Source organism: Parasteatoda tepidariorum, chromosome X1 (genome assembly GCF_043381705.1).
Source record: "Parasteatoda tepidariorum isolate YZ-2023 chromosome X1, CAS_Ptep_4.0, whole genome shotgun sequence".
In the NCBI taxonomy this organism is placed as follows: domain Eukaryota; kingdom Metazoa; phylum Arthropoda; class Arachnida; order Araneae; family Theridiidae; genus Parasteatoda; species Parasteatoda tepidariorum.
Genome location: NC_092214.1, coordinates 32706994 through 32734790, shown reverse-complemented (window position 1 = coordinate 32734790; position 27797 = coordinate 32706994). Strand labels below are relative to the sequence as shown.

Here is a 27797-nt window from a genome sequence, read left to right as displayed (position 1 = left end):
ATAGTAAACTAAGAAACAAAACTGTATTAAATAATGCAATTTAATGTTACATAGTTTTTTTCTTCTTCAAAAAAAGGATAACAGAAAGTACAGAACAATGTAAGAGCTTATTCATAACCATTCAAAATATTACAAAGAATACATCATTTATGTGAACATCGTTATAACTCAATTTACTATAGTATAAGTCAATTTAATGTACATCTCATCAAACAACTACAAAAGTTGCATTGAAAATGTAAAATAAAAAAATACAATTAATTTAACTTTATAAATAATTAATTCAGTTTACTAAATTATCACCATGAAGATTGCAAAAAGCAAAATAAAGTAATATAATTTATGCAGGTAAGTAAATCCAAATGACACTATAATAAAATATTAAATAACACTATGAGTCATGTCACACATATTTTTTCAAAAAAAAAAAATTTTTCAATGGATGAATAAAATTTTTTCTTTTCTTTTAGAACTGTTTTTGCTGATTGAACAATTTAAATGCAATTGTAATAACAAGCTGTAAAACAATGCTCCTTACACACAATAGTGTAATTACTATAAAATTTTAAAGCATTAATATTACTATGGTTTGTTTTCATAGAATAACAAAAATTAATAAGTGCTAAATTATAAATTTAGAGAAAAATGTATTTAAAATCTTCTCAAAATATATTTAGTGTAAATACCAGTAGCTGCAATAAACTAATCAGTTTTTATGGCAGTCTTTCAAATTTTACTTCATTGTATTGGTGTTGAAACTTACATCTTTCTGAGTGAAAAGTAAATTTTTTTTTTATAAAAATGGCACTTTGATAACCGGAAAATTTATTTTTAACATTTTCATTGGCACAACTCAAAGGGCTAAAAGTAAATTGCAGTTCTATAAATATAACTGAAATAAAAATTCTAAAAGATAACATAATTCAAAAAAATCACAGAGACAATCGCCATAGATTTTCAATTTCTTCACAACTTTGATTTGAACAGAAAAACATTTACACAGAAATACTACCATCTCTAAAATTTGTTTTGCCAATCAATACATTTATTAAAACACTTTGACCCTTTTCAGTCAGTTGCAAAGCAGTCTTAATTGTATCTTTTATTGTGCTTTTATTTTCACCTGATAACAAGAATCCTTTGGCACCAAATGGTTCAACCACTTTATGATAGTCTGTGTACTAAAAGGAAAAAAGATAAAATATGGCAGAAAACTCTTTAACTATCTAACTATAACACAAAATAAAAAAGTGGAGACAAAACGAGAAAATTACTTGACAAAATTTAAATAAAGTATTAACAAATTATAAGAATTTCAAATGATAAAGCTCATAGAATCACTCCATATTTATGTGCTAGCATATATTGACCGGAGAAAGTTACTTAAACGCAAAAATTACTTATATTTCTAAAATTTTATTTCATTTATCTGTACACATTTTTTTTCATTTCATATTTCTATGAAATAATTGTAAATTTAATAAAATTCAACAAATAAGGAAAAACTTTTTAATATCAACAATTTAGCATGCTTAAGAGTAACTGCATCTAAAGTAATTTGATTCATTTTTAAAAAAAACTGTTACTTACTGATAAATTGCATGCTACATCACTTTTAAAACGAGGCACTTGTTCCCTAGCTATTTGAGTCCAGCAAGCATCATTTCCAACTATTGCTGCAATAGGTAACTATAACAAATAAAAGTCTCAATTATTAAATATTTTCTTCCAAGCATACTAAAAGAACATTACAAGTTTTATAAAATAAATCAAATAATTGTAATTTTGGTTGTGAGTCCTCAACAAGTTGCAAGGTGGGTGTTACAACTCATTGTAACATGCTTTAAAAGCCTCAATTATGTCACATAAGCACTGAGCTATACATGTGGATTAAGGCTGCATGAAGACAGAAGAGTGCCCACCCATTCGGAGGATATATCACATCAGCGAGGGGTTAAAGATCAGCAGTAAATAAATTGCATTAGCAGACCTCTCCTTTTGATTCCTAGTGTGGCAATGCAAAAAAAAAAAAAAAAAATATGAAGAATGTGGTTTTTTTGGCAGTCTGTTTTTGTCCCCAGGCTGATGATTCCAGCCTTACTGTATGTTGATGAAGATGGTGCAATATTTTAGAGTTTTTGACAAAACAAGGATCGCTTTCGATCCATTTGCAATTTTTCTCCCTACTTCTTTTACAGAAGTTTGTTTCATCTGGCTTCACCATGTTATTAATTTTGACCTATTTTAAATTATTTTTTGAAGGATTTCTTCCCTTTGATATTTGAGCAGCTCAATAAATGTTGTGAATTATTTTTTGTGTTTCAGTCTCCTTCTATATCATCTTATTTAATAAATTTTTTCAACTATATTTAAAAATAATTATTATTCTAGAGAATTCGATATTCGCATTGTACTATACGATTTAAGTGTTAGTAATCTTTCATACGCACGTGTAATGGTAATATAATTTATTAAAAGTGTTCTAAGTTTTCAGTAAACAGTGTCATCTAAATTTGTAGTAATTAATTTTTTTTGCCACCATGTGCAGTAGTGTTTTTGTAGTTACTGGTCTAATATTAGGGTACCATGTGTAGGGTGTTATTAAGTTTACTATATTAAATTTAGCCATGAGAGTTATTAGTGGGTAACAATAGAACTTCATATTTTAGTTATTCTATACATTTTTAATTCATATTAAATTATCTGTGTTTAGTGTCTTAACATAAGAAGTGTCAGTAATTAGAAAATTTTATTGTCTGGCTAGTATATTTTATGATAAAATGGAATATTTTTAGTACAAATTAATATAGTTTTATTCTTGTTATTAAATAATTTGAAAACATTTATCAAAACCAGATTGATTATATTGAAGGATTTATGCCCCAATGGGTGGGGGACTATATAACTTTAATGTGAGCAACTGGCAAAGAAATTTGTTCAAATATTAACTTAAGATTTTTTTATTTAAAAAAAAGGCATAAAACTCATTTTTTGATTAATGAGACATCAAAATGAAACTTTTTAAGTTCTAAGTAAACTTAAGTAAACTTTTTATTAAACATTAATTTAAAAATGATAGTTAAGGAGCAAAATGAAAACCAATAAGACTAAAATGTGTCCTTATTACAATAAGGCAGCTAGATAAATCTGTAAAATTGTTTGAAAAGGGTTATTCAATATGATGAACTTAAAAAAGTAAAATAAAATTTGAGACACTGCACATTAAACTTTGCCAAACTAACATAATAAAAATTTGATACAATTATGAAAAACAAGTTAATTAAAAAAATCTTAAAAACTTGAAAATAGTTCATGATTCTAGACATAAAGACAGTAAGTTTTATGCTAAATTGAAAGTTTGGGACTTAAAACTTCTTAGCTTTTGATATGAACCTAATGATGTTTAGAGACAAGATAGTGAACTAATTTTGTAACAAAATGAGTGTATAAGTTTTGTAAACTGTATGATTTTTTTTTTGTATTAATGCAAAAATAAATGTTGAAAGGCAATTATTCTTTGAAAGATTTGTATATTTTGTTCATCAAAACTTTTTAATACTACACACAATTAATTAAAGAAAACATGCTTAAAATAGGCCACTATTACTTTTCAAAAATATAAGCATTTTCATCAGATGTTTATTTACATCCTTTTAATGAAATATATTATAATGTGTGCAATGGAAATTTTTTTTAATAAGAGTTGGTGTTTCTATTTTCAAGAAATGCTAATTCTAAAAAGTGGGCTTCACAGTTTTTGATTTGAAGTTTACTAAATTTACATGATAACTGAAAAAAAGACACTCAATTTAGTTAGTTTTAAGTATAAAAAAGAAGAGAAGAGCAACATGTGTTATAGGAGAGCACAAAAGAGGCATTTTAAAATATTCTTATACATTTATTTATTTATACTTTTGGACTTGACATGCTTAAATAAACATTAATTCCGTTCTTTTTTCAGCTTATATTTGTTTATAAAATGTTTTAAAAAAGTTTCTTTTAAAAACAAAATTCTAACTTTAAGATTGTTTTATAAGTTAATATAAAAAGATTCCTAAAATAAGTTACAGAAGTTTTTAACAAAATTTTCTCTAAATTATCATTTTTAGTAAGAAGGACGATTAAAAGGAATGATTTAAAATAATTTGTACCTTGTGACGAGCAAAGGTATCATATTCAACAATACTGTATCCACAAGAACCATCACCATAAAGAATGACAACATTTGAATCAGGGTTACATGCTTTAGCTCCTAAAGCAAAGCCAGCACCTACTCCTAAAGTCCCAAATGCACCAGGATCAAGCCATTTCAAAGGACCACGAGGTCTATATTTCAAAATATAAAAAAACGAAAATAAGATTTTAAAAAATTGTTCACATTCATTTTTCTTGTTTCTGCTGAAAGTCAAAATTTTTTTTAAAAAAAACTTCAAAGCACAGTTGTTGATTTTTAAAGGATAACAGTGGCTTTTAATTTTAAAAATTCAGCCATAACAACTTCCTTTTCTAGTGATACCATTATAGGAGTATTAACTAATTTAAAAAATAATATAATAACAAACTAAATAAGAAAATTAATATTGTTTAAAGATTTCATTTATGTTTTAAAGCACTTGAATCATAAATAATTTCCTTTTGTTGAGTGCTTAACTTTTTAATAGGAATTTTACATCAACTACAGAAAAAAGTTCAATACATATATTTTCGTATAAATCATGATCATAACTAATAATTAATCAATATAATTTTAACGAAAAGATCAAAACAGGTACCAGACAACCTTAATATGTATGAAGCCGTAGCAACAAAATCTCCTCCATCAGCAACAAGGATTGTATTATCAGGCAAAACCTCTTCCAGCTGGTTTATAAGATAAATAGGATCCAGATATTTAGAGTCAGATTGAACTATTTTTTCCCTGTAATAATAGGAAAATGATTTGGAAAACAGTCCTAATGATACAATTTGAAACAATATTAAAGAAAATTAGCTAAAAATATAGAAAGATATATAGTGAGACTAATTTTTTCATTTTAAAAGTTATATTTGCAAAACTATGTGTTTTAAACATTTGCTAAATTTATGCCACAGATGGTATGCAACTGTTATTATTTAAGTGCCTAAAACCTGAGCCGCTTTTAAAGATCTATGTTGATAACAAAATTTTACCAGTCTATTAAATTTCTTAAGAATAGGAGATTGTTTTTAGCCCAATGCTTAGATTTAATTTTAAAAAAAATCAAAAGTATGTGGCTTGAGACATTTAAAGAGATGATTACTATCTCATTATAGATTGCAAACAAATTTTTATTCCAGAAAAAAAATATATAGGGGAAAGGGGGCTAGTGTGGAAAAGGGGCTAGTGTGAAAAAGGGGCTAATGTGAGCAGCTAAATATTTCTTTTACTTATTAATCAAAACTTTGTTAAATTTCCACTGTAGCAAAACTGTTAAGGCTTTCATATGCAGTTGCATAACAATACACTTGATTATCAAGCAGCAAAAAAAAAATTAAGAACTATTATTAAACTATCAGAAAACAAGGTACTCTTGGAAGAAAAGTAAATTCTTAATTTGATTTTAAATTGTCAATTAACACTATTTTAAAACACTTTTTAATTATTGGAGCTATGATACTCTTTGTGAACAAGCTAATAACATACTAAAATATTAACTTTTGATATGCCTCTTTTTTCATTAAACTGATTAAGCTTAAATAACATCATGGTGTGGATGGATGGTTGTGGAGCTACTATGGATGGCCATGTCAATATTAAACTCTCTGTTATAACAATATAAACAGTATTGGAAAAAAAACATACTCATTCTGCCTTTCAGTAGCTTCATCTCTTTCTCGGAGTTTAGAAATCCAAGAATTTTGAGCTGATCCCCAAGAATATTTAGATGCAAGTTTTATTAAAAATTCAGGAGCACTACCTTGAATTGCTATATCAGGATTCCAAAACACACCAGAATTCTAAAATATTTTAAAAATTTGCATGAATTTCATAAACACTTTTTATTTAATTTTTATTGCAAAATTTAATTATAACTTCTATTTGAATAAGCATTAAATACAATGAAGTAATTTCTACAAAGGAAAGGTTAGCAGAATTTCTTTAATGAATAAAAAAATAATTCCAAGTAAAAAAAAAAAGAATACCTTCTTTAATTGCTGAGCATCTCTATTTACAGAAATAATTTTTGATTTAGAACTAAGGACTCTTCCATATGATAGTCGGAAATCACAGACAGTACCTACAAAAAAATAAACAATACTTTTCAGTAACTTAACACACATACTAACTATATTATGTTTAACATGAATGTTAACTTGATAATAACATTTCAGAAAAAAAATTAGAAAATAAGCCTTCTAAAATGTCAATAGATTTTCTATAGTTATGTTTAAAATTTAGTTCCAACTAAGGGAATGAATCAATAAATATTGAATTATGTTTTATTAGTGCATATTATTAAACCAAAGTTGAAACTTCTCAAGCAGATTTTAACAGCTCTATTACTTTAAAAGAAATAAAGACAGTCCAATTCAGTAAAGAAATGACATATTGTTTACAAAAACTTTAAAAAAAAAATCAAGTATTAACAAATATTATAAAATAATCTTGTTTCTTCTGTTACATTAGCACTAGTGTGAGATTCATTCTATCCTATTTTGTATATGATTAATATATAAATGGCTTAAAACGATTTTTAAATTAGTTAGTCATAAATCTGAATATTTTAAGACAATTTACTGAAAATAATTTTGATATTAATTGCAAAACATCAATTTTCAGTAGAGCATGGCTTTTTATGAAAAAAAAAAACTTAAGTACAAAACTTTTAATAGAAGAATTTTGCCATATATATTTCACAAAATTTTTGCAACAGTTTGATAATCTTAATATTTTGAAGCAAAATTTCATAGTTTATTTTATATTTATTATAATTCAGAATTCTCCTGCTTCAAGAGAAACATTAGTTACAAAACTATTATAGAATTATACTCGAATTTAGAAACGCTAATTGTTAATAAGATCGCAGTTCAGAAGTAGTGCCAAAGTTTATTTTGGTCCTATGTTCACAATCTTGAACTTAAAAGTACCAAAACATTTTTTCAAAAAGAAAAATGACAGATTTTTTAAAAAATTAATTTATATTATGTAACAATTTTTGATTCTTTAGTTAATGTTTAAAATAAGAAAAGTAAAAACGAGAAGTACAATTTTTACCGTAAATGATAACAAAATATAATGATTTGCATACACTTTACAACTTCTTTCACAGTCATGTTACTTAAAAAACTTATACTGTTTGCTTTATATGATAATTTACAAAACAAGTTTAACTTTTGTAGGACATTTTGTTGCATTGAAAAAGAGATAATAAATATTTAAATGCTAATTCTTACTATTAAAAATGCATTTTACGATTGAAAATGTATATTCGTCATTAAAATGTAATATCATATAAAATGTATAACTCACACCATTTATTATTAAAAATGTGTTGTAAAAATGCTTAACTTATAATCTACAAGATGACATAAGATAAGTGATGCACAAATATACATACAATATCATAAATGTGTCTAAAGTTTTTATATAATTAAATTTTGACACTCAAAGAGCACACCTGCTAAAATTACTAAATCTGCTTCTTTTAGAGCTTCTCTTCTTTTCTGTCTCATATGTAGATTTCCTTTATGTCCAAGTAAGCCACGAGACATTCCACCAAGAAAGCATGGGATATTCAGGTGCTTCGAAAAAAAAAATTTATGTGACATGTAATCAATGTATTAGATAAAACTTTCAAAATTGCACTGATTTTACTCAATTAAATGCAATAGAGTTATAACATGGAGAATATCACAATGTTTGTGATTTATAAAAACTTTTCAGTAAAATAAAAAGCTAAGTTCATCTCGTTTGATTCTTTATTTTAGAAATGCATTGCTTTAAAATTAATTCTGTTGTTACATTTTATCATTTTCAATACCAGATCAATATTTCAATAACAATCAAAACTAAGTCTTCTCATTATTCATCTAATTAAATTATTACATACATCAAAATCCAAGAAAGTAAAAATGAAATTTATATATATTACAGCTTAAATCATAATCATTTTATAGATGTAGAATAGTTTCTATAAAAAGTGTTGTATATAAATATTTCAAAAAATATATGATGCTATTTTTTTTTGTAACTGTGTACTGTTATTTTTGTACTGAATCTGTACAATTGTGATAAAGATAGAGGGTCATTTAAGCAGAAACTAGATGTGTTTAAAATAAAAGTGGTTTCCTTTTTGGGGCTTCTTTAAGCAGTTTGACACATTTATCATATTTCATAAAGCTTCTGATGATTAAACTTAGTATATGTATGTATATTATATAAAAATCTGAATTATTAAATGATATTATATCATCCTCATATAGTTCCACTGGGAGAGATAATACAACAAGAAATTACCTAATAAAACTATTTTAGTTTAATCAATAGCATGAAAATTTATTTTAGATGTCATGCATCTCATAGTTTTTCATCCAGAGGCTGATAGTTTTACTTTCTAAATTCTTGTACACCCATTTTTTGAAAGTATTTCTCATTATTTGCAATATTGACTAACAGTAAATTTTCAGCATGAGCAAAAAACACATTTCACTCAATTTCTGTATTTACAATTTGAGGAAAATTGTCAATGATGTTTAAACAACTTAAAAATCCTGTTAATTACACTCAGTAAAATATTTTTTTTCTTCTAAAACATGCCTGGATGTATTATTTCAAAATGAATATAACTTTTTATTTCAGATTCTCAGAACATTATTTACAGCTTAGTACCACTCCATTTGTCGCAGTTAGTCATCAAAAATACGACATATCTGTTCATGATTACAGTGAACAGTTGATAGAAATTGCCCACTCATACAAATCAGATTATTATTATTTTACAAATACCGTTAACAGTGATAGCATATTTATAAGCAGTAACATAAAAAGTGAAGTATTAATTCATTTTAATGTAACTAACTTTTACCAAAATGAATCTATGTTATTGAATTAAGTTTTGATTTTAAAATTGCATATATAATAAACAATAATTAATTTTACAGTTCAGTAGTTCGATAGTTTAGGGATAGATGCTTTGATAAAGATTATATTTTTTTAGCACTATTGTCGCAGTTTCTTTAGCAAAATGTATAGGCTTGCCCTATAATTAAATTGGAAATTTGAATCTGCCTTTGAAACAGCATCATGAAGAAAAAATTTGTTTTTTGGTAGTTTTCTCTGAAGAAAAAATTTTCAAGGCCCAACTGTGAAACATTCAAAAACCTATCTATTCTTTAACTTAATGAACTACTAATGTTGGTCATTGTCAATAAACATTACTACTCTGATGTAAGTTACCAAAAAAGTATCAAATTAATATATTATACTACACAATTAACTGATATAATAAGAGGTAAACTAGATAACTGACATAATTAACTGATATAACACTACACAATTAACTATAATCAAAAAAATTTTTTAGAATAATGTTGGAAAAGCTGGATGAATTGAAGAAAAAAAAATTTCCAAGCAAAAGGAAACATATTTAGATATTACAACTGTTGAGCTGAAATCTTAAAGGCTGTTAGGTGATGCTAAATATGCACCTTACATAAAAATACTGGTTAACATAAAACGACAATAAATATTTCCTTACAGATATCATTTAAATTCTTTTGTATCTTAGTTTTAAAGATTTGTCTTAAATTATCTTAAATTTTCTTAATTATCTTAATCTTAAAATTATCTTAAATTTTCTATATATATATATATATACAGAGAAAAAATTTATTCATATCTTTTCATTGAGTAACGTTAGCAAAACATTTGTTCAAATAGCAAGAAAATTTACATTTCCTACCACAAACTAAGTTCAAGATTAAAAGCAAATATTTTTGTATTACATAAATAACATAATTAAAAATTATTTAAGCAACTTTTAAAAATTTAATCACAATGTATGCTTATACAACAACAGTTGAAAAAAATACTATAACTGTCTATGAACTACACTATGATAGAAATTGTACTTATTATAAAATGAAACTTACTTCTAAAGACTCTTTCAATGATGTAGACAAAGTTGGTGGAATCATTGCTTGACTTCCAAGTAAGATTAAAGGTCGTTCAGATTTTGCAATTAGTTCCATACATTTATTGACTATATAATAATTAAACAACATTTAACTGAAGTACTTATACTATAAAAATGGCAACAAATATTTATGCATTGGTAAATTAAAATATATTCTTTTTTTTTTCCTTCCATAATTTGACCCATGAGAAGAAGAATATTCGATATTACACAAAAGCAAGTTTTACAGATCATCATCAAAGCTTTCAAATATACTTTATTCGTAAACAATATGCAAAATACACAGCATAATAATAAAACAAAGTATTTTTACAAGAATATGTCAATGATTCATAGAAAAATATACCCTTTTCTACTAGACCAAGAGTATCTTTGTTGTTGCTTTTTGTGTTCTGAAAACTATTCAAACTCAATCTTAAACATGCATTTTTTATATTACCATTCTCAATAAAGTTTTGCGACAACTGACTAGAGCTTTTATTTCGAAGTTACTTTTTTTAAATTAATTTAAAGGTTATGTTCACAATATATATATTTTTTTATTTCTTACAAAAAATATATTTCATGCTATTTTAATCATTGTAATTCAATGGATCAAATGTATTGCTAGAACAAAGTGATCTAAAGAAACAAACATAAATATTTTTAATGGTTCCATAATGCTCATTTTGATCAGCTTTTTTCATTTTCTTCCTATGAATTACAATGAATGAATATAAATAAAGAAATAAACAGTTTTGCTTTACTTCACTAGAATTGAAGATGTAGATAGGTTAATAACCCCCTTTCACAAAACATTGTGCTCAATGTACTTTTTAGAATTTTACGGCATTCTTATACTTTCAGTATGAAAAAAAGGAGGATCTCTCTTTTGCTGGAGTTTAAGGTTAAAAAAATAAAATATAAAGCACAACTATATAGTTTAAAGACCAACCAACCATGTCTGGCTTTTTTGATTGTTTTATTTGAGCTTTTCACATTATTTTCCATTTTATTATACTAACCGTGTCTACGAGGAATTTTTTGGTTAAGTGATAAAAAATAAAAGTCAGCGAAATAAATATACATTAAAGAGTACATTGAAATATCCTCAAAGTCAATGAAAATGTATAAGATATCTTTATAAACAACATTTAGTTAGATTGTGTAATTTAGGATTACATTTTGGTGAACATAATAATATGAACGTAACATTTTGGTTATACTATGACAATTTTATAACTTAATCACCTTTATAAATTGCAAAATTATTAAATTGTGCTTGTTATTCAACTGTAAAAATATCAAGAAATGATTTATATGTAAGTTATATGGAATGGAAATTAAAGGAGAAAAAAATACAAATTATGATGGAAAAAGCTAAAATTAAATTGTACAAGTCCGTGATTCTCGAGCTGAAATGCAATCAACTCCTTACTTTAAAATATAGGTAATATTTTGCATGTGCAACTTAGTAGTACTGAACAACTATTTTCATTTAAATTGGTCTATAATTAAGTTTTACACCATACATTAATATGATGAGTAATAATTTTAATTTACAACAGAATTTTAAATTATTTAAACTAATCATAAATACTCTAACTTACTACAAAATTTATTACTTATACTTTAATAATATTTAAAAGCAATCTTACTAAAAATTACTATGTTTTGTAAAGTAAAAAAGGGCTTGAAAAATAAATTTTATATCAATAACATGTGTAAAATATGACTGGTACTTACTATCGTTATCAGATGCTTTAGGATAACTTACAGGTAGAGGAGAAGTATCTTGTTCGTCAAAAGCTCCAGCAAATTGATAACGTAGGTATGTTTTTAAAAACCTAAGAATGTACAATGAAAACTTTCAGAAAGATAATATTGACATTAAGATAATAAAATAATGATGGAAAAAGTTTTCTTAAAATAAACACAACATGCTCTAAAAAGTAACACATTTGATACAAAAAAAGTTTTAGAAAGATAATATTGACATTAAGATAATAAAATAATGATGGAAAAAGTTTTCTTAAAATAAACACAACATGCTCTCAAAAATAACATATTTGATACATCTAGAAAATTAACAACTGGAAAAAAGTCGCCATGGATAGGAGGCATTGGAGGCTACGCGTGGTTGAGGCAGCCAAGGCCTATAAGGGCTGTCGTGCTGAAGAAGAAGAAGAAAATATTTATTCAAAACTTCTGCTCAGAAAAAATTTATAATCAGCTGAGGTATTTATTAAAAAAAAGGTCATGATCTTTGATTACAAATTACCTCTTAAATTAAAAAAACAAACATTTTACTTATACAAATATAAATATGTAAAATACTAAAACTCATGTTCATTTATGGATATATAGTGGTTTATTACTTATAACTGATATGAAAATCCATTATTTTTATATTGATAATATTTAGGCATTATAGGATTTATATATATATATATATGAATATATAATATGTATATATGTGTATATATGTATATATAAAATTAAATATTGAGAAAATATGGAAAATAATACAGATTAATGACGAGAAGAAAAAAATTATTAAGCATTCGAGAAATGAATTAAAAGAGGTCAGTTCACACGATTATATCCTCAAAAAGGGCTGCTTTCTAATATNATATCTTTTTTATTGTATTGTCATTACTTATTTAAATCACGTGGGCCATCCAATTAATTCCATTTATTTTTATGTATTAAATAATATCAGCTCGTTTATAAATCTTGTACAGTTCAAAGTTAAATCTCCTTCTCCAGTTATTCTTTGCATTTACAAAACCAAGTATACTGTGCGAAATCTTTATCTAAAATATTGGGATACAATTTCCCTCTAGTTTTGTCATTGTCCAAGCTTCAGAAGCATATGTCAAGACTGGCCTGACAAGAGTTTTGTAAATTAAGAGCTTTGTTTTTCTAGAAAGAAACCTAGATTAAATAAATCTTCTCAGCCCATAGACAACCCTATTTGCCAAATAGACTCGATTTTCTATTTCAGGAGACATTCTGTTACCATTCAGGGATGAGAGTAGTCAGAGAGTAAAAAAGAGGAAATCCAAGTAGATATATAGATATATATATATATATAAAAATTCAATTAAATAACAAATGATATGATGTAAACTATCAAATTGGACACTCTCCAGACAAAACCAAATTCTTCAGATTTACAGAGTAAAATTAGAAAAGTTTTGGAAATCGTCATGATTTAAATCAATATAATTTAAAAAGTAATTTAAAAGTTTATAAATGTATCTATGTGCATTACAAATTAATATCTAATATAGAAAAAGAGAAGATTTACATTAAAATAGTTGATTTTTGAAACTAAAATTTATCATTGTTTCATATCTAAAATTTTTACATTAAACAAAAACATGATCTTTTAAAATGTTAAGAACTGACTTTGTTAAAATAGGACTAATGAAGAGAAAGATTAAAATGTGACTGGATAAATTTTATGAGATTGGTCACATGAAAGTGCCTAATAACATATTGAGATATAGCGATGATATAGTTGTGTGTAAATATAGTAATGTCATATTCAGAAAAATGAAGATGATTAACAAAACTGTCAATTGTTAAAATTTCCATAGAGTTCAGATTAAATTTCAATGATAATTTCAAGTTTTATTGTAGTATTTTCATATATCTTGAGAATTCCAGGTTTCTCCAGAGCTAGTGACCACACTGGCTATTTTCACAAAAATAATTTCTTTCCAAAATAAAGGTAGGACAAAATTTCAAACTCAATAATCATTAATTTAATATTAAAATCATTTACAAAAGTTGTTACACCATATTATATCAAGTATACCATAACTTAATTGAATGCCAGAATCATCCTTTATTATTATTACCTAGCTTTATTATTATTATTACCTACCTTTATTAATATTATAGCCTAACTTTATTATTTCTATATCTTTTAAATTAGCACTATATTGTATCTTTAAAAGATATAATAAACAAAAGACAAAAACTCTAAATTCATGTCACTTGTTCTAGACACATAATACATATAAAAAGGGAAAAGTAATACAAAAATTATTTTTTGGCTAAGCTTATGAGTACTCGCTCTTCCTAGAGGCAGTCTAAAATATACATGATCATTTTATAAATCAAAAACTGGAAGACTACTGCAATAAATGATGCCTGGAGAAAACTACCCAAGAAGGCCAAGGGCCACCTAGGGCTGCAAAGTCAATGAAGAAGGAGAATATCTTGAATATTATAAAAAAGACCTAAATCAATTCTGTGCACTAAACTAAAAATATGAAATAGATGCATCATAGATTGAAATAAATTAAAACTGATTCAGATACTTACATACTTGTGATGTTTTGAACAAATCCTTTAGGATTTTCTTTAATTTGCATTTCCTGCATAACAACTTTATACGGATAAAGAACATTTAAAGGAAGTTCTACAAATACTGGCCCTTAAAAAAAAATTTAGATAGATTTAAGGTATGACATATAATAATAAATATTGAAGTTTAGAAATTAAATTGATATTAATAGTATGTAGCTTTCTTTTTTTGGAATGGCTTGAATTGGATTATAATATATATTAATTTTAAATCAAATACAAACCAGATTTAAACAATTATCACATTTTTTTTTATTCATTGTTTTTAGAATACACACACTTTAAGGGAAAGGGAAATAACTTAAACAAAATACAACATAGCTTAGAAAAAGTTAAAATTTATATATTTAACTCTTTTATAGCATGGTTACTGTTTTATATTTTTCTTTTCATAGAACTATTAAAACATGAAATAATAAAATTTTAGATACAAATGTACTTAACTGTAAAGCAAAATCAGTAACAATATTTTGTTTAAGCAATCAATTCAAACAAATACCTAATTTAAAAAAATATTTAAGAATATAGGTCAGAAAAATAATTTAAAAAAAAACTCAATATACCTGGAGTATTGGATACAGCTTCTTTCATAGCTTCACGTAAAACAGGAACTATCTGCCTCAAAGAAGTTACAGATTTATGATATTTACAAATAGACTTCACTAAACTAATCTGGTCAATATCTTGTAAGGCACCACGACCCTATTTAATAAACCATATTTTTAAATGAAAACAGTAGTTGAGAATATAAAACATAAAATTTAATCTACCAACACACTCACTTTTAATAAAGTTGCTGCAGCTCCTCCTAGCAAAAGTAATGGTGTTTCAGCCATCTGGGCATTTTTTAGAGCAGTTATAGTATTTGTCACACCTAGAAAGGTTTATTATTTAGGAATGACACTGAAACTTCATTTGAAGACTTTTGTTCCAAAATCAGTTCAACACATTTTCAGGATTTAATAAGGAGAAACTAATAAAATATATTTGATCCAAACATTTGACTAAAAGAATAAAAGTTATTTTTACAATCAGAATCCATTAAAGTGGTTCAAGAACTGGAATAAAACTGAAACATTTTAGTTAAAAATCTAGATTCAACTGGTTTTAAAATGAAATGCCACAGTTATAAATTTCTTTAAAAAGATATAAAATATTATTTGCAATATTAAATACAATAAAGTAAAAAAAAACAATAAATAAAAACTAATTATTTGCAAGCATACCAGGCCCAGCAGTAACAGCAGCCACTCCCATTTTCCCCGAAAGGCGAGAAAATGCATCAGCAGCAAAAACACATGTAACCTGATATAAAAACAATAACTACTATGAGCTTTCAGAATTGGTAAAGCAACAACATTTAAAATATCTTTAATAAGATTTTCAAAATTATAGTCTATAATTCAGTGATGGCACACATAAAAGTTTAAAACTTGCATGAGCAAAAATATTTAGTTAATAAAATGTACTGGATAAAAAAATTTTGATACAGCAATTTTTAAATTCTTTTGTGAACCGTAAATTGTATTTAATTTGATTACAAGAGTTTTTTACTACACGCACTGATCAATGAATTTGAAACTTGAGATATTTTCTCTTGCCTTGTTTGCACTGTTCACGGGTCTGGGGGACTATCATGACGTCAAACATGTTATGTTGGTATGGTAGTGGTGCCATGGTATTTCTCAAGGTGAAACAAAAAGCCATGCAACACCTGGACACAATGGCAAATCAAGTTCGTCTCACAATGTTACATTTTTGCTGCAAAGGTGAAGGATACATCTTAATAATGCAATAATGCAACTGCACATCATGCCAGAAGTGTACAAAATTGGTTCAATGAACATCAATCTGACTTCCAACACCTTCCTTGGAAATCGCAACTATCCGGATCTTAATCTTAAAAAAAAGTTCGGAACATGTTGGAAAGGCTCATCCAACATCAATCTTGTCTTCAAACTAATTTGAATGATATTCTATAGAATTGATGTTCTTGTGAATATGGGCTGTTATCCTTGCGAAAGGAGAACCAAAAAACATCATTAATTCACTGGCCAGTGTGTGTAGTTTTAATGTATATGTATGATGACAATTTAATGAGATAAACTAAAACAATTAAAAGAGCTCTTTTAAACAAATTTAATAAAATTTTAATACTATTTAGAAGTAGATGAGAGCTATGGTGAACTTGGACCCATGATCAGAATTTCAGTTCAGGACTCTCTTTAAAAGAATGTACTATTTTTCCTTTTCGAAGTTAAAAGACCTCAATTAAAAATGTCAATATTTTTAAAGGTAAAAAAATCCGAAATGTAAGTAAAATCTATAAATTTTCTTAAATTATTACTTTTTTAACAATAAAGAGTTTGTACAATAAAGAGTTTTTAAATTGAAAATCTTGTATAAAATACTAATGGTATTTCTTGAAAGTATATAAGAACAGTGAATACTAATCACATTGTTCACATAAATATGTCATAAGCATGGAAAATGAAAGATTTCAGTTAATTATTATTGTAATTATTAATAAATCACAAAAATAATGTTTCTCAAAATGTAGCAAAATGCATCTCAAATATTAACTGATAAGTACAGAAAGAATGAAAAAATACTTTTCATATTTTTTATCACGAGTATTTAGTGCCCTATCAGAAAGGGAGCACAGCCCAGTCCCGTGCAATAATAAGACCCTGAATGCTGACGAATCAAGCCAAGCACACAAGCCAACTTAGCAGAAGCAGCAAATACTGCTGCTTTTAATGGGTCTATGAAAAAGTCAAGATGTTAAGATTGTACAAAGAATGTTTAAACTAATTATATATATATATATATAGTTAAACTATTGAATCAGTTCAAATAAGTTCCTAAATGTCTTTATACTTCAATACTTTCTCAAACACATTTTTTATATCTAACATACTTTTAAATCTTATTTCGTATTTGGTGAAGCCAAAAATTAAAAAATTAAATTCCCTAGGTCTTCAGCCTCCAGGAAAAATATTGCTGAAGTTTTTATGCTTTGCACTACTTTTCCTCTAAATTACATTAGGAAAACTGTTTCTTGGTGCAAGAAATCCATTAGTTTAAAGTTTTAAAAAGTTTAGGATAATGCTTAAAGTTTTAACATTTATCATTTAATTTTAATAAAATAAAATTTTAGAATATAAATAAAATTTAGAAATAAAATTTTTAGAGCTAGAAAATAATGTTATTAACCTCATGTCTTGTATCTATGACCTTAATCCCCAATTTCTCAGCAGCAATAAGGATAGGTGAGATATGTCCTCCAATCAAAGTAAAAATGTGTGAAACTCCATGGCTCTAAAACAAATAAAATATAAATTTAAAACAATAAATATTCCTAATGTTTCAGCACAATAAAATAAATATTTAAATTATTGTCAGTTTTACTAGGATACAAGGTGTTAGTGTAAAGTGTTAAATTAAAGAAAGGATTTTTGAAGGGAAAAAATTTTTAATTTATATCTCTAATTTTAATTTATAACTCTAATGCACTTTTTTTTTCTCAAATCAAATAAAAAGTTTTCAAGCAAGTCTGTTGAATTCATAACAATGCAAATGCATATAATTGACAAATTGTGACTTCGGCATCAATTGGTTAAGCAACAAATGAAACTTTTCCTGCAATAAAGTTAGATTCCATAGGAAAAACTGAAAGGCACATCTTAACCTCTCAGAAATTTTCTCGACTAATATAATCTATTAATACAGTTAATGAAAATAGCTGGTTGAATAATGAGGTACAATTTAAAGAACTAAAAATCTTAAATATATGATACAACAAAACAATTGAATGTCCCATGACTTTTAAAACAATGAATTTCTCCCATATATACTCCACAATATTGTCATAAAATTACAATTTGTATTTCTTAAATGAATTTGTTAAATACAGGTATCACAAAGTACAGTAACCCCTATCGTCATTGTAATGGGTAGACATGTAGGTGATTAGGTATTGATTTATAGATTTTATTTTATCTAATATTTATTAGAACTGAGCGGTAGTGCTTCGTGCTCCCATGCCACAGGTCCCCAGTTCGATCCTTGGGCCGGGCAAGGTTGATTCAGCCTTTCATCCCTTCAGTGGGTTGATAAATGAATACCAAGCATGCTTGGGAACTAAACACTGGGGGTTCCACGTTTGGCTGACTACTTACCCGGAACATCTGCTCTTGCACCTCTGAGCCCAAGGTCAAGAAAACTAAGATGGGCACAGTAGGCCTTGGCCCTCTATTTGCTGCCGTGCCACTGAGTTAGTAAGTTAATATTTATTAGAGATATTTAAAAAAAAAATTTCAAAACTGGTGAATCCAAAAAAATTGATAAAGAAAAATTAATTCTGAAAACATATGCTCAATGTTATATTTTTTTAGTAACTATTTAAAAAAAAATTTTAAATCCAAGAAAATTAAAAAGTCAAGTATTTCGTAAAAAAAAGAAAATTTTTAATATAACAAATATGATGTGTTTTATTGATAAACAAAATTAAGAATATACCTTAAGAACCTGCGCAACAAGAGTTCCCCCATGATTCTCAGATTCAATATCAACCTAAAAAAGCAAGATTTTTTTTTTAATTTTTAAAAAGGAAGAGTCAAGAAAGAAAATAATTCACAACACTCTGTATAGATATAAAAATTATTATAGAAATAAAACCATATGAGAGAATATGTAATCCCCATGCATCCATAGAGATTTCTAANAAGTGACGTCACTAGAGTGACGTCGGAGGATCGGAGCGGCAAGAGATACTTCAAAGGAGTGAACCAGCCCTTCTATTCTCTTTAGCCCTGCCCTGAAACAGCAAGGAGTACGATGAAAGTAGCTGTGAGGTTTCAAATATAATATTAATCTTTTAATAATTTGTTGCTATTTAGAAGGTAAAAGTAACAAGATTGTTAACCAAAATGTTTTCCATTCTCATGGCATTAAATGAGTTCACAACCTGTTCGAGAAAGATTGAAATCTTTCTTCATTTACTGTTTTTTCATAATTATAAACACATACAGTGTAGAACCCGTTATCCGGAAATCAGAAAACCGGAAAACCAAAAAACCGGAACGAAATTCGATAAATTTTCCTGCCATTTAAAAAAAAAAATTTTTTTTTCCTCATAAGAGTTTAGGATTTTTTTTTCTTTTTTGAAAGATGTTTACCTTACCATCATTTTGGAAAAAATCATTAGTGTATTACCTCATAGTTTTTTCTTCTTTTTAAGATTATTTCCAAAATTATTTTTTTTTAGTCGGGTTTAATTTAACAATAAAAAAAAACGGCTTTTTGTAGCGATTCAAAAAACCGGAAAAATCAGTTATCCGAAATAGCGATGGTCTCGATCGTTCCGGATAATCGGTTCCCTACTGTACATTATATTATATAATGGTAGGGATGCAGAGCCTATAGCCTGCAAGACAAAAATAGCCCACAAAGACTTTTAACTATGTTCCTGAACTGTCTGAATTATTAAAAAAATATATAAAAGTAAAAAGTTATTGATCTAGTTCAGAGTCTTTCTCAAAGTATCAGAATTAACTATTTCATTATGAAAGTTTGATTGATGGAATGGATTCAAAATTTTTAATAAAATGTATTTACTTACAGATTTGCAAAAATAAAAATTAAATAATTTTAAATTTCAAAATTCTAGCTAAAGTCATAACATTAATCTGATACTGTCTAAGTAACAGATTTCAATTTCTAATTAATAGTGAATGTTATTTTCAGGATAAATTTAAGTTACCTTTTTTGTTGTATACCTATAATTTTAATTTAATTTGCTTTGTAATCTAATAAGTATGTTTAATTAAATGCATTAAAATTAATTATTTTTATTATTTGCATGGAAGTAAAAGATTAATTATACATTTGTAACTTATTCATATTTCTTTCAAACAGAATCTAAATATTACCTATATTTTTTATAATTACAGCATTGAGTTATTGTTGGCTGCTAACACTGTATTTTATTGGTTTTGTGGCCCACAGCCCAAAAATGGTTGCACATTCTTGATTATGATTAATACCTTCTAATCAATTACAATGAAAACACTTGACTGGATTTAAATACGAGTTGTGTTAACTATCTTTGCATTCTTACCACTTACTTCAATAGTTTCTATCCCACAATCTTACCAATTATATGTATAGAATGTTATACAGCAGACAAATGTTTTATGACTGGGATGCCATGAGACAATTTAAATCTTCTAAGCTTGGGAAACCCTTCCCTATTTAATAAGTGAAGAATAATGTAGCCTAAAATGTGATTTTATACCAGAGGATTAATGAACCAAGGCATAAACTAATAATCTCAACTCAAGCTCCTCCTCAAAAAAATAAACAAATAAAAAAATTTAACAAAGTTAAAAAAACATATATTTTGTAAAAAAAAGTTCCACCAATAATTGTGTTCCACTGTTTATGAAAGTTGTGATTTGAACTTAAAATCTTACAACTCTAACATGAGTGTTGTTGATGGGAGATCAAGTCATCCCCTCAATATTTAGAAATATTTTTAAAAAATGTCCCTAATATTTCATATAAATATAAAAATTCACCATCAATTTAAACTAAGCTAGGTTAAAAACAAGCCAACAAATGGTAAACATTAATCATTTTGCAAAGATTTAGCAATGGAATTAATCTTTTCAATTTTTTTAAATTTGAGGATTTTTTGAGAACTAGTAAAACCAATTTATTTTAATTCTGCCTCCCTTAAAAATTGGAGACCTGAGACAACCCATGAAGTCTAACAAATTAGAGATTTAGACAGTGATGTGAAGATCTGTAAGGATGTCAAGTACAATCCTTGGTGAGCCTATATAAATAGTTGCACAACCTACAAAAGTGAGCAAAAAATAATAAGAAAAAAAAAAGATATGTATTAATAAAAATCTAAATTACTAACTGTTTAAATAAAATGGAAGTAGAAATGATACTGTTTCAAAATCATATTTTATTATTAATAAAAATATTTTGCTATAGCTAAATATTTACCTTTTATGAAACAGATAAATATTATGGATAAGTGACTAAATGTAACTAAAAACAAGCTTGCATCCTAAAACTGGAAGAAATATAGAAAACTTTTATTGCATTCCTCCACTTATGATACATTTATGAGGGAATGTTGGTACAAGCTTGATATTCTGGGAAGTTTTATTATTGCGATTTGTAATAAAATTTACAAATAATTTTATCATTCATATGAGTTTTCTGTTATTTATAAATTTTAAAAGGTGATGAGAAAATAAATTTACCAAATATTAACATCACAACACAAATAAACTGTGAGGTGTGCTATGTTTTGAGCGTTAGTCCCTATTTGGCTAAATTTGTGTTAAGTATTACTTTGTTATTTATCGGGTAACATTGTAGCATGCTTGTAAAATCTTCCAAAATTTTTGTTCTTCAAAAATTAAACAGATTAAAATAAAGTTAAAATGAAAGAACGTGTTTTATTGTAAACATTACAATTTTAGTAGTATTGGCTGAAGCGCTAAGGCGTTAAAATAAATTGGAAGTAGTAACCTGGAAAATTAATCATGAACCTCTATCACCCCTGGGCCTAGCTTTACATGGTCATTTATACATAAATACAGTAAAAATAAATATAAAATAATATATAACTAGTAAAGTATATACAGGTATACAATAAAAAATATATACCATGCAATTACCAATGAAATTTAATATTCCTATAGGTACAAGTATAAGTAAACAACCCTATATCCCAGTGTATATGTCAATGTTTAAAGTTCCCAAAATTTTATGAAAATCAGGGGTCGACTTACACACAGGTAATAAAGTTAGACGGTTGATCTCGAAATATCAATTCATTATAAACAATGAGATTACATTCCAAACTTTAAAAACTATTTTTAATATGTGATATACAATTATTTTTACAAACAGAGGTTGTTTTTTTTTTAGAAAAAATTCTTTGAATGGTGTTCAATAAAATTCAGAATAAAGAAAGTGAATATAATTTATTCAAGAGCATATAAACAAATATAAATCAGTATATTTCAGAGTATTTCATAAATATTTTCAGCAGTCAACGTATACACCTGATATACAAGAAATTTGCTATCATGTAATTAAAAATAGAGGATTGTCTTATACACCAGGAATATACAGTATTTTCATTTAGTTATTTCAAATTACTTAAATAAAATTATACAAATTAGGGATTGAATAAGTGGACAAATTTATTGAATGAAAATATAAATCGTAAAATTAAAGAAAATAATTTATACCAATAGTTTCTTGAAACAAAATAAAATATAAACAAAAATTTTTTTTAAACAATAACAAAATTTTTTTTAAAAATTGCCACCAATAATGTAAACAAATAATGTAAAATAAAAACCACAGTAGATGTTACTTGAAAACTTATTAATTTTCATTTTCATACTATTAAGCTTTTACTTAGAGGGAGGGCGAGGATAGTAGATATCATAAAATAATCATTTAGAAATCATAAAATAATCATAATTGCTTACACGAAGTTAACATAATTTTTTTAAAAATTTTTGTACCTTTAAAAGAATTGAAATTAAAAATTTAATTTTATAACAATATATATTTAATCAGTTATCACACTTCGAATAGCCAATAAAAATAATTCATGATGCTTCGATGGATTTTATATTAAAACTTATTAAAACATTATCGCACAATAGAAAACAGGAAAAAATTATCAAAAAGAACCTTAAAATATTGCCTATTTTGAAAGTTTCTTAAAACAGATAGTTGCGAGTTTCGTAACAATCTGCATCTAGAAAATAAAAGATGCATCGTGCTCGAAGATTAAATCAAAACAAATTCAAAACACACGAATCTTATCAACAGGTGTAAAAAAAAAAAAAAAAAAACATTTTAGAGTACGGTACTAATGATTACGCAACAGTTCACGTAATTTAGGAACTTTTTTTTATATTTGTTTTGCAAAATTAGTTTCCTACCTCTGGCGCTGTCAAAATAGTCCACAAGTCATATTTGATTCCAAACAAAATAAAAGCAGTTGTCAATATGACAAGAAGAGAAAGACCTATTTCTAAGACAAAATCGTAGCAACACATATTTATGAATGAAAAATTCTCAATCGAAAGTTAATAAAAAAAAAGAACTATAAAAGTATCATCTAAAAACGCCTTTAGAGCTTATCAAGAAGATCTAGTAGCATTGTTCCTGTTTCGAAATTTTCTTTTTTAGTTTTATTCACGATTAATTAACTAAAGATTAATGTTTTGATAATAAAACATAAATAAATTTTATTAAATCACAGTAAGTTAAATCTTTTAAAGTAAACAAAAAATTTTCCTAATTAACATCCAGAAAATGCTAGTGTCGCCATCTTTGTGTACACATCGTAATGATCACTAGAATTACTTTGAAAGATTCGTTTTTACTTGCTATTATGCTATTATTCAATAAAAATAAAATGAAAACAAAATACATTGAAGCTAGAGTATTGAATTTTTATCTCTTTTTGACTCTTGTATGTAATGATTGAGTGAGGATCCACATTTCTGTTATTAATGAATGCAGATATAGCGTATATCGTATGTCATTGAAAACCGGAACAAAACGAAAATTTCCAAAACGTGCAACAAAAGAAAAAAAAAGAGACCACCGCAGTTTACGAAATGCAATTGTATGCTTAAAACTTTTGACTCTCGGATTTCGAATAATTATGGAATTACAGTAAATTATATTTAGCACTTCTAAACTAAAACATAAAACTAATTTCAATGCTAAACTAACACTTAAAACGAAAAATCAAGAGTGTTATTTTCTTCAGATAATAAAAATAAGGAAATCAGAAACCAGAGTAAGTAATCAATATTGATTCACCAGGGCGTATTATCATGAAACGAATTTTAATAAAAATTATCATGATTTATTTTATTTTTTATTTATTTTATTTTTTGTTTATTTATTTAGCTANAATTATATTTAGCACTTCTAAACTAAAACATAAAACTAATTTCAATGCTTAACTAACACTTAAAACGAAAAATCAAGAGTGTTATTTTCTTCAGATAATAAAAATAAGGAAATCAGAAACCAGAGTAAGTAATCAATATTGATTCACCAGGGCATATTATCATGAAACGAATTTTAATAAAAATTATCATGATTTATTTTATTTTTTATTTATTTCCTTTTTTGTTTATTTATTTTGCACTGTTTATTATCTATCCATATAGTTATTTGTGTAATATGCATACTAAATTTCCCTACTGAGAATCTTTTTCCATTTTAAACATAACGAGAAGTTAGTTTGTTGTGAGAGAAAGCAACTGGATTTTAGTTCAAACTCACATTCGGCCAAGGTCACTTACAGGATTAAAATTATACATATTGCTTGATATTTATTTATATTTTTTAGAAACTTTTAATATCACATTTATAAATAAATAATTTATCCTTCTAAATTATCTAATAATTACTTTTGAAAATGATTTCATTAATTTAAATATAAACTAAAATCGGTTGATGGTGATGGGATCGTGGATAAACAAGATGTTGAATTTTTTTTCCAAAGTGTTTTAAATAATGCGTGTATAATTCTAGTTTTTATTTATTTATTTATTTTTTTAAATAATAAACCGTGAATTAAGCAATATTAATAAACTGAAACATATATTGTATTTTATTGGCACATGCATTAACAAAAATTTTTGTCTGATTTATTTATTTCTTTTCATTCAACAAAATATCTCTCACCTTTCAATAATTTTACTCTTTTCACCCCATTCTGCAATTTCTTCTTAAGTAATCCTACAGTTTATTTTACATTTATTTTTGTAAATGCTTTTTAGATCTTTTTCGGTGTTCGTCTTTCCTAAATGCGCCAGAAATGGAGCATTTAGGATAATTTAGGAAGTTTAAAAAAACAATTACGCCTTTACGAAATAATTATAGGCAAATGAGAACATCAAAGCTGATAAGCGAAATGGGTAAAATATAAATACACTAAAAAATAAAATAAATAAAAAATAACAACAAAAAAAATAATAAATTAATTAACGGATATTTTATACGATCATTTTAAAACTGAACCGAGTTTTTCCAAGAATTGTAATTTTTACAAATTTTAATAAACAACTTTTAATGAATAATTTAAGACATAAAAGCAGATTTTAATAAATAATTTAATTTATTTGATGAGCTTGGTGCAAGGACAAAGCAAATTTAGGTAATATTTAAGGAAGCAAAAACAAAAAAGTTGTCACCATCTGTCGTTTCACTATTGAAGAAGGCGGTATTTTAAACATCAAAAGCAGTTGGATTGCCTGATGCAATTTGAAGGAGTTTTTTTATAATCACATTTTGTTTACTCCTCGTCCCCCCCCCCAAAAAAAAAATCAAACAGGTTTTCATGTTTTTATTCTCGCTTTTCTCGACAATTGACCATTTTGAAACAATAATTTGCGGCCCCTAATTTGTATATTCTTTTTTTTATTCATTTTTAACAAGTATTTTAAAAGTACTTTTTAAAGACGGTGATTGAGGAGCAACCTACATAAATTACCGAAATGCAGAAATTCTGAAAATTAAAATGATAATGGATAACTTTTTTTTTCCTTCTTAAAGAAAACAACTCAAAAATGATTGTTTAGTAATTTTCTAACCAAATTTTTGAATCGATAGAAACATGCATAAATTTTCCAAGTATTATTTTACTCGTTAATACTTTGTTTAATATAGTTAATAAAAAAAAATTGAAACTAATGCGAATGTTATAGATGGGGTAAAATTGCTCCATGATGAAATCTTTTATTATTATTATGACCGTATATATCAGAACGATACATTTGTGACAAGGGATGCCTTCTTTTGGGCATTCGAGATATAACGACCTATTTTCGATTTATATAATGAAATTTTAAATCATATATGAACTAAAAATGGATCATATATGGACTAAAAATGGATATGGAGGTTTTATTTATTTTTTTTTTTTCAGTTGAAAAAAGTAATATTTTAATATATTTTTCACTCCAGTTTTTTATTATTATTAATTGTTTCACACACTTTATAGTTTTAGATGAGTTATTCAGCACAGTAAGTCTTTTTCGTTGAAATTTTTTTTTTTTTTTTTTTTTTTTTAAATGGACTAAAAATGGATATGGAGGTTTTATTTTTTTTTTTTTCACAGTTGAAAAAAGTATATTTTTCACAAAAAGATTATCTTTGTCATTTTCATAAAAAACAAAGATTTATTTCAAAAATCTAAAAATAAAATGAACTGAGTATTAAGTTGCTTAACCGAAAATGTTAATAGCACTACCATAATTGATCCCAAAACTTTAAAACATTTTGTAAAAAGAATTCGCTGAGGATCTATTGTCAGCATTGTATTGTCAAAAATTTAAACAACCTACTACAAACGCTAGTCATTAATTATATGTTACTGTATTAGTTTTTATGTAATATTTTATATTATGTTATTATATTATATTATGTTATTATATTATGAATTTATTTAAGCTTTAAATAATCTTTACTTTCCCCATTTTGAATTTTAAGCCATTCGTGCAATAAATCATTATAAAAAATAACAGGATCACAGTTTATGGTTATCAAAAATTGATCGCTGAAGGAACAACGAGTTTTAAATATCGAGAAATAATTTAAGCAATTTTAAATCTTCTCCGGTTGTGTTATTTCCCACTTTGGTGGACAGAATGGACCAGCCTTGTCCAGGAACCACCATAGAATCTTTTTTCTTTAGTTTTTTCTTTCTAACTCAAACGTTTATGCTAACAAATCCATAACCACCTTTGCATTAAAGAAGGAAATTAAGTGAGGTATTAACGAAATTTAGTTCTATATATGCAAAACGGTTGTTGAAACTTTCGACAAAATTTTGGAATCCGTTTCCCCGAAAGGCAATTCCATACATAAACTCTATATTGTAGTACAACTTATGAATGAAGAAATTTAAAAAAATCCCGATTTTTAATTAAAAACCCGTGATTTCTATTAAAACTCCTTTTTTGAGTTAATTTAGAAACGCCCTGTACATATATTCCAAAATAATTCAAAGCCTTCAGACAAGACTTGTCTTAAAAGTTCTGTACCATATTCTTCATCTGCAGATATATTAATTTTTATATATTCTTCATCTACAGACATATGTATTTGTGCTTGTATGATAATAAGAGTATAAATTTAATAAAAATTAAGTTGTATTGTTTCAAGTGCTTTTTCCAGAAAGTCCAGAGAGAAACATGAGACATTTTTAAA

At 26.1% G+C, this 27797-nt stretch overlaps 1 protein-coding gene across 2 annotated transcripts; it reads right to left on the bottom strand.

Annotated features, from left to right (window-relative positions):
* Positions 1 to 22: 22 nt before the first annotated feature.
* Positions 23 to 23903, bottom strand: LOC107445933 (2-hydroxyacyl-CoA lyase 2). 2 transcript variants are annotated; one of them, XM_043050321.2, is made up of 16 exons: positions 23504 to 23903; positions 19035 to 19088; positions 17730 to 17834; positions 15740 to 15818; positions 15296 to 15387; positions 15077 to 15215; positions 14472 to 14583; positions 11880 to 11980; positions 10111 to 10220; positions 7638 to 7761; positions 6163 to 6257; positions 5822 to 5976; positions 4781 to 4918; positions 4152 to 4326; positions 1591 to 1689; positions 23 to 1181 (listed from the first exon to the last, which is right to left on the bottom strand). In XM_043050321.2, the coding sequence occupies exons 1-16, from the start codon at positions 23618 to 23620 to the stop codon at positions 996 to 998; spliced, it is 1881 nt and encodes a 626-aa protein (XP_042906255.1). In that variant the 5' UTR covers positions 23621 to 23903; the 3' UTR covers positions 23 to 995. The 2 variants fall into 2 exon arrangements, with proteins under 2 accessions (XP_042906255.1, XP_042906258.1); XM_043050324.2 differs by having other exon boundaries at positions 23250 to 23513.
* Between the last annotated feature and the right edge of the window lie 3894 nt (positions 23904 to 27797).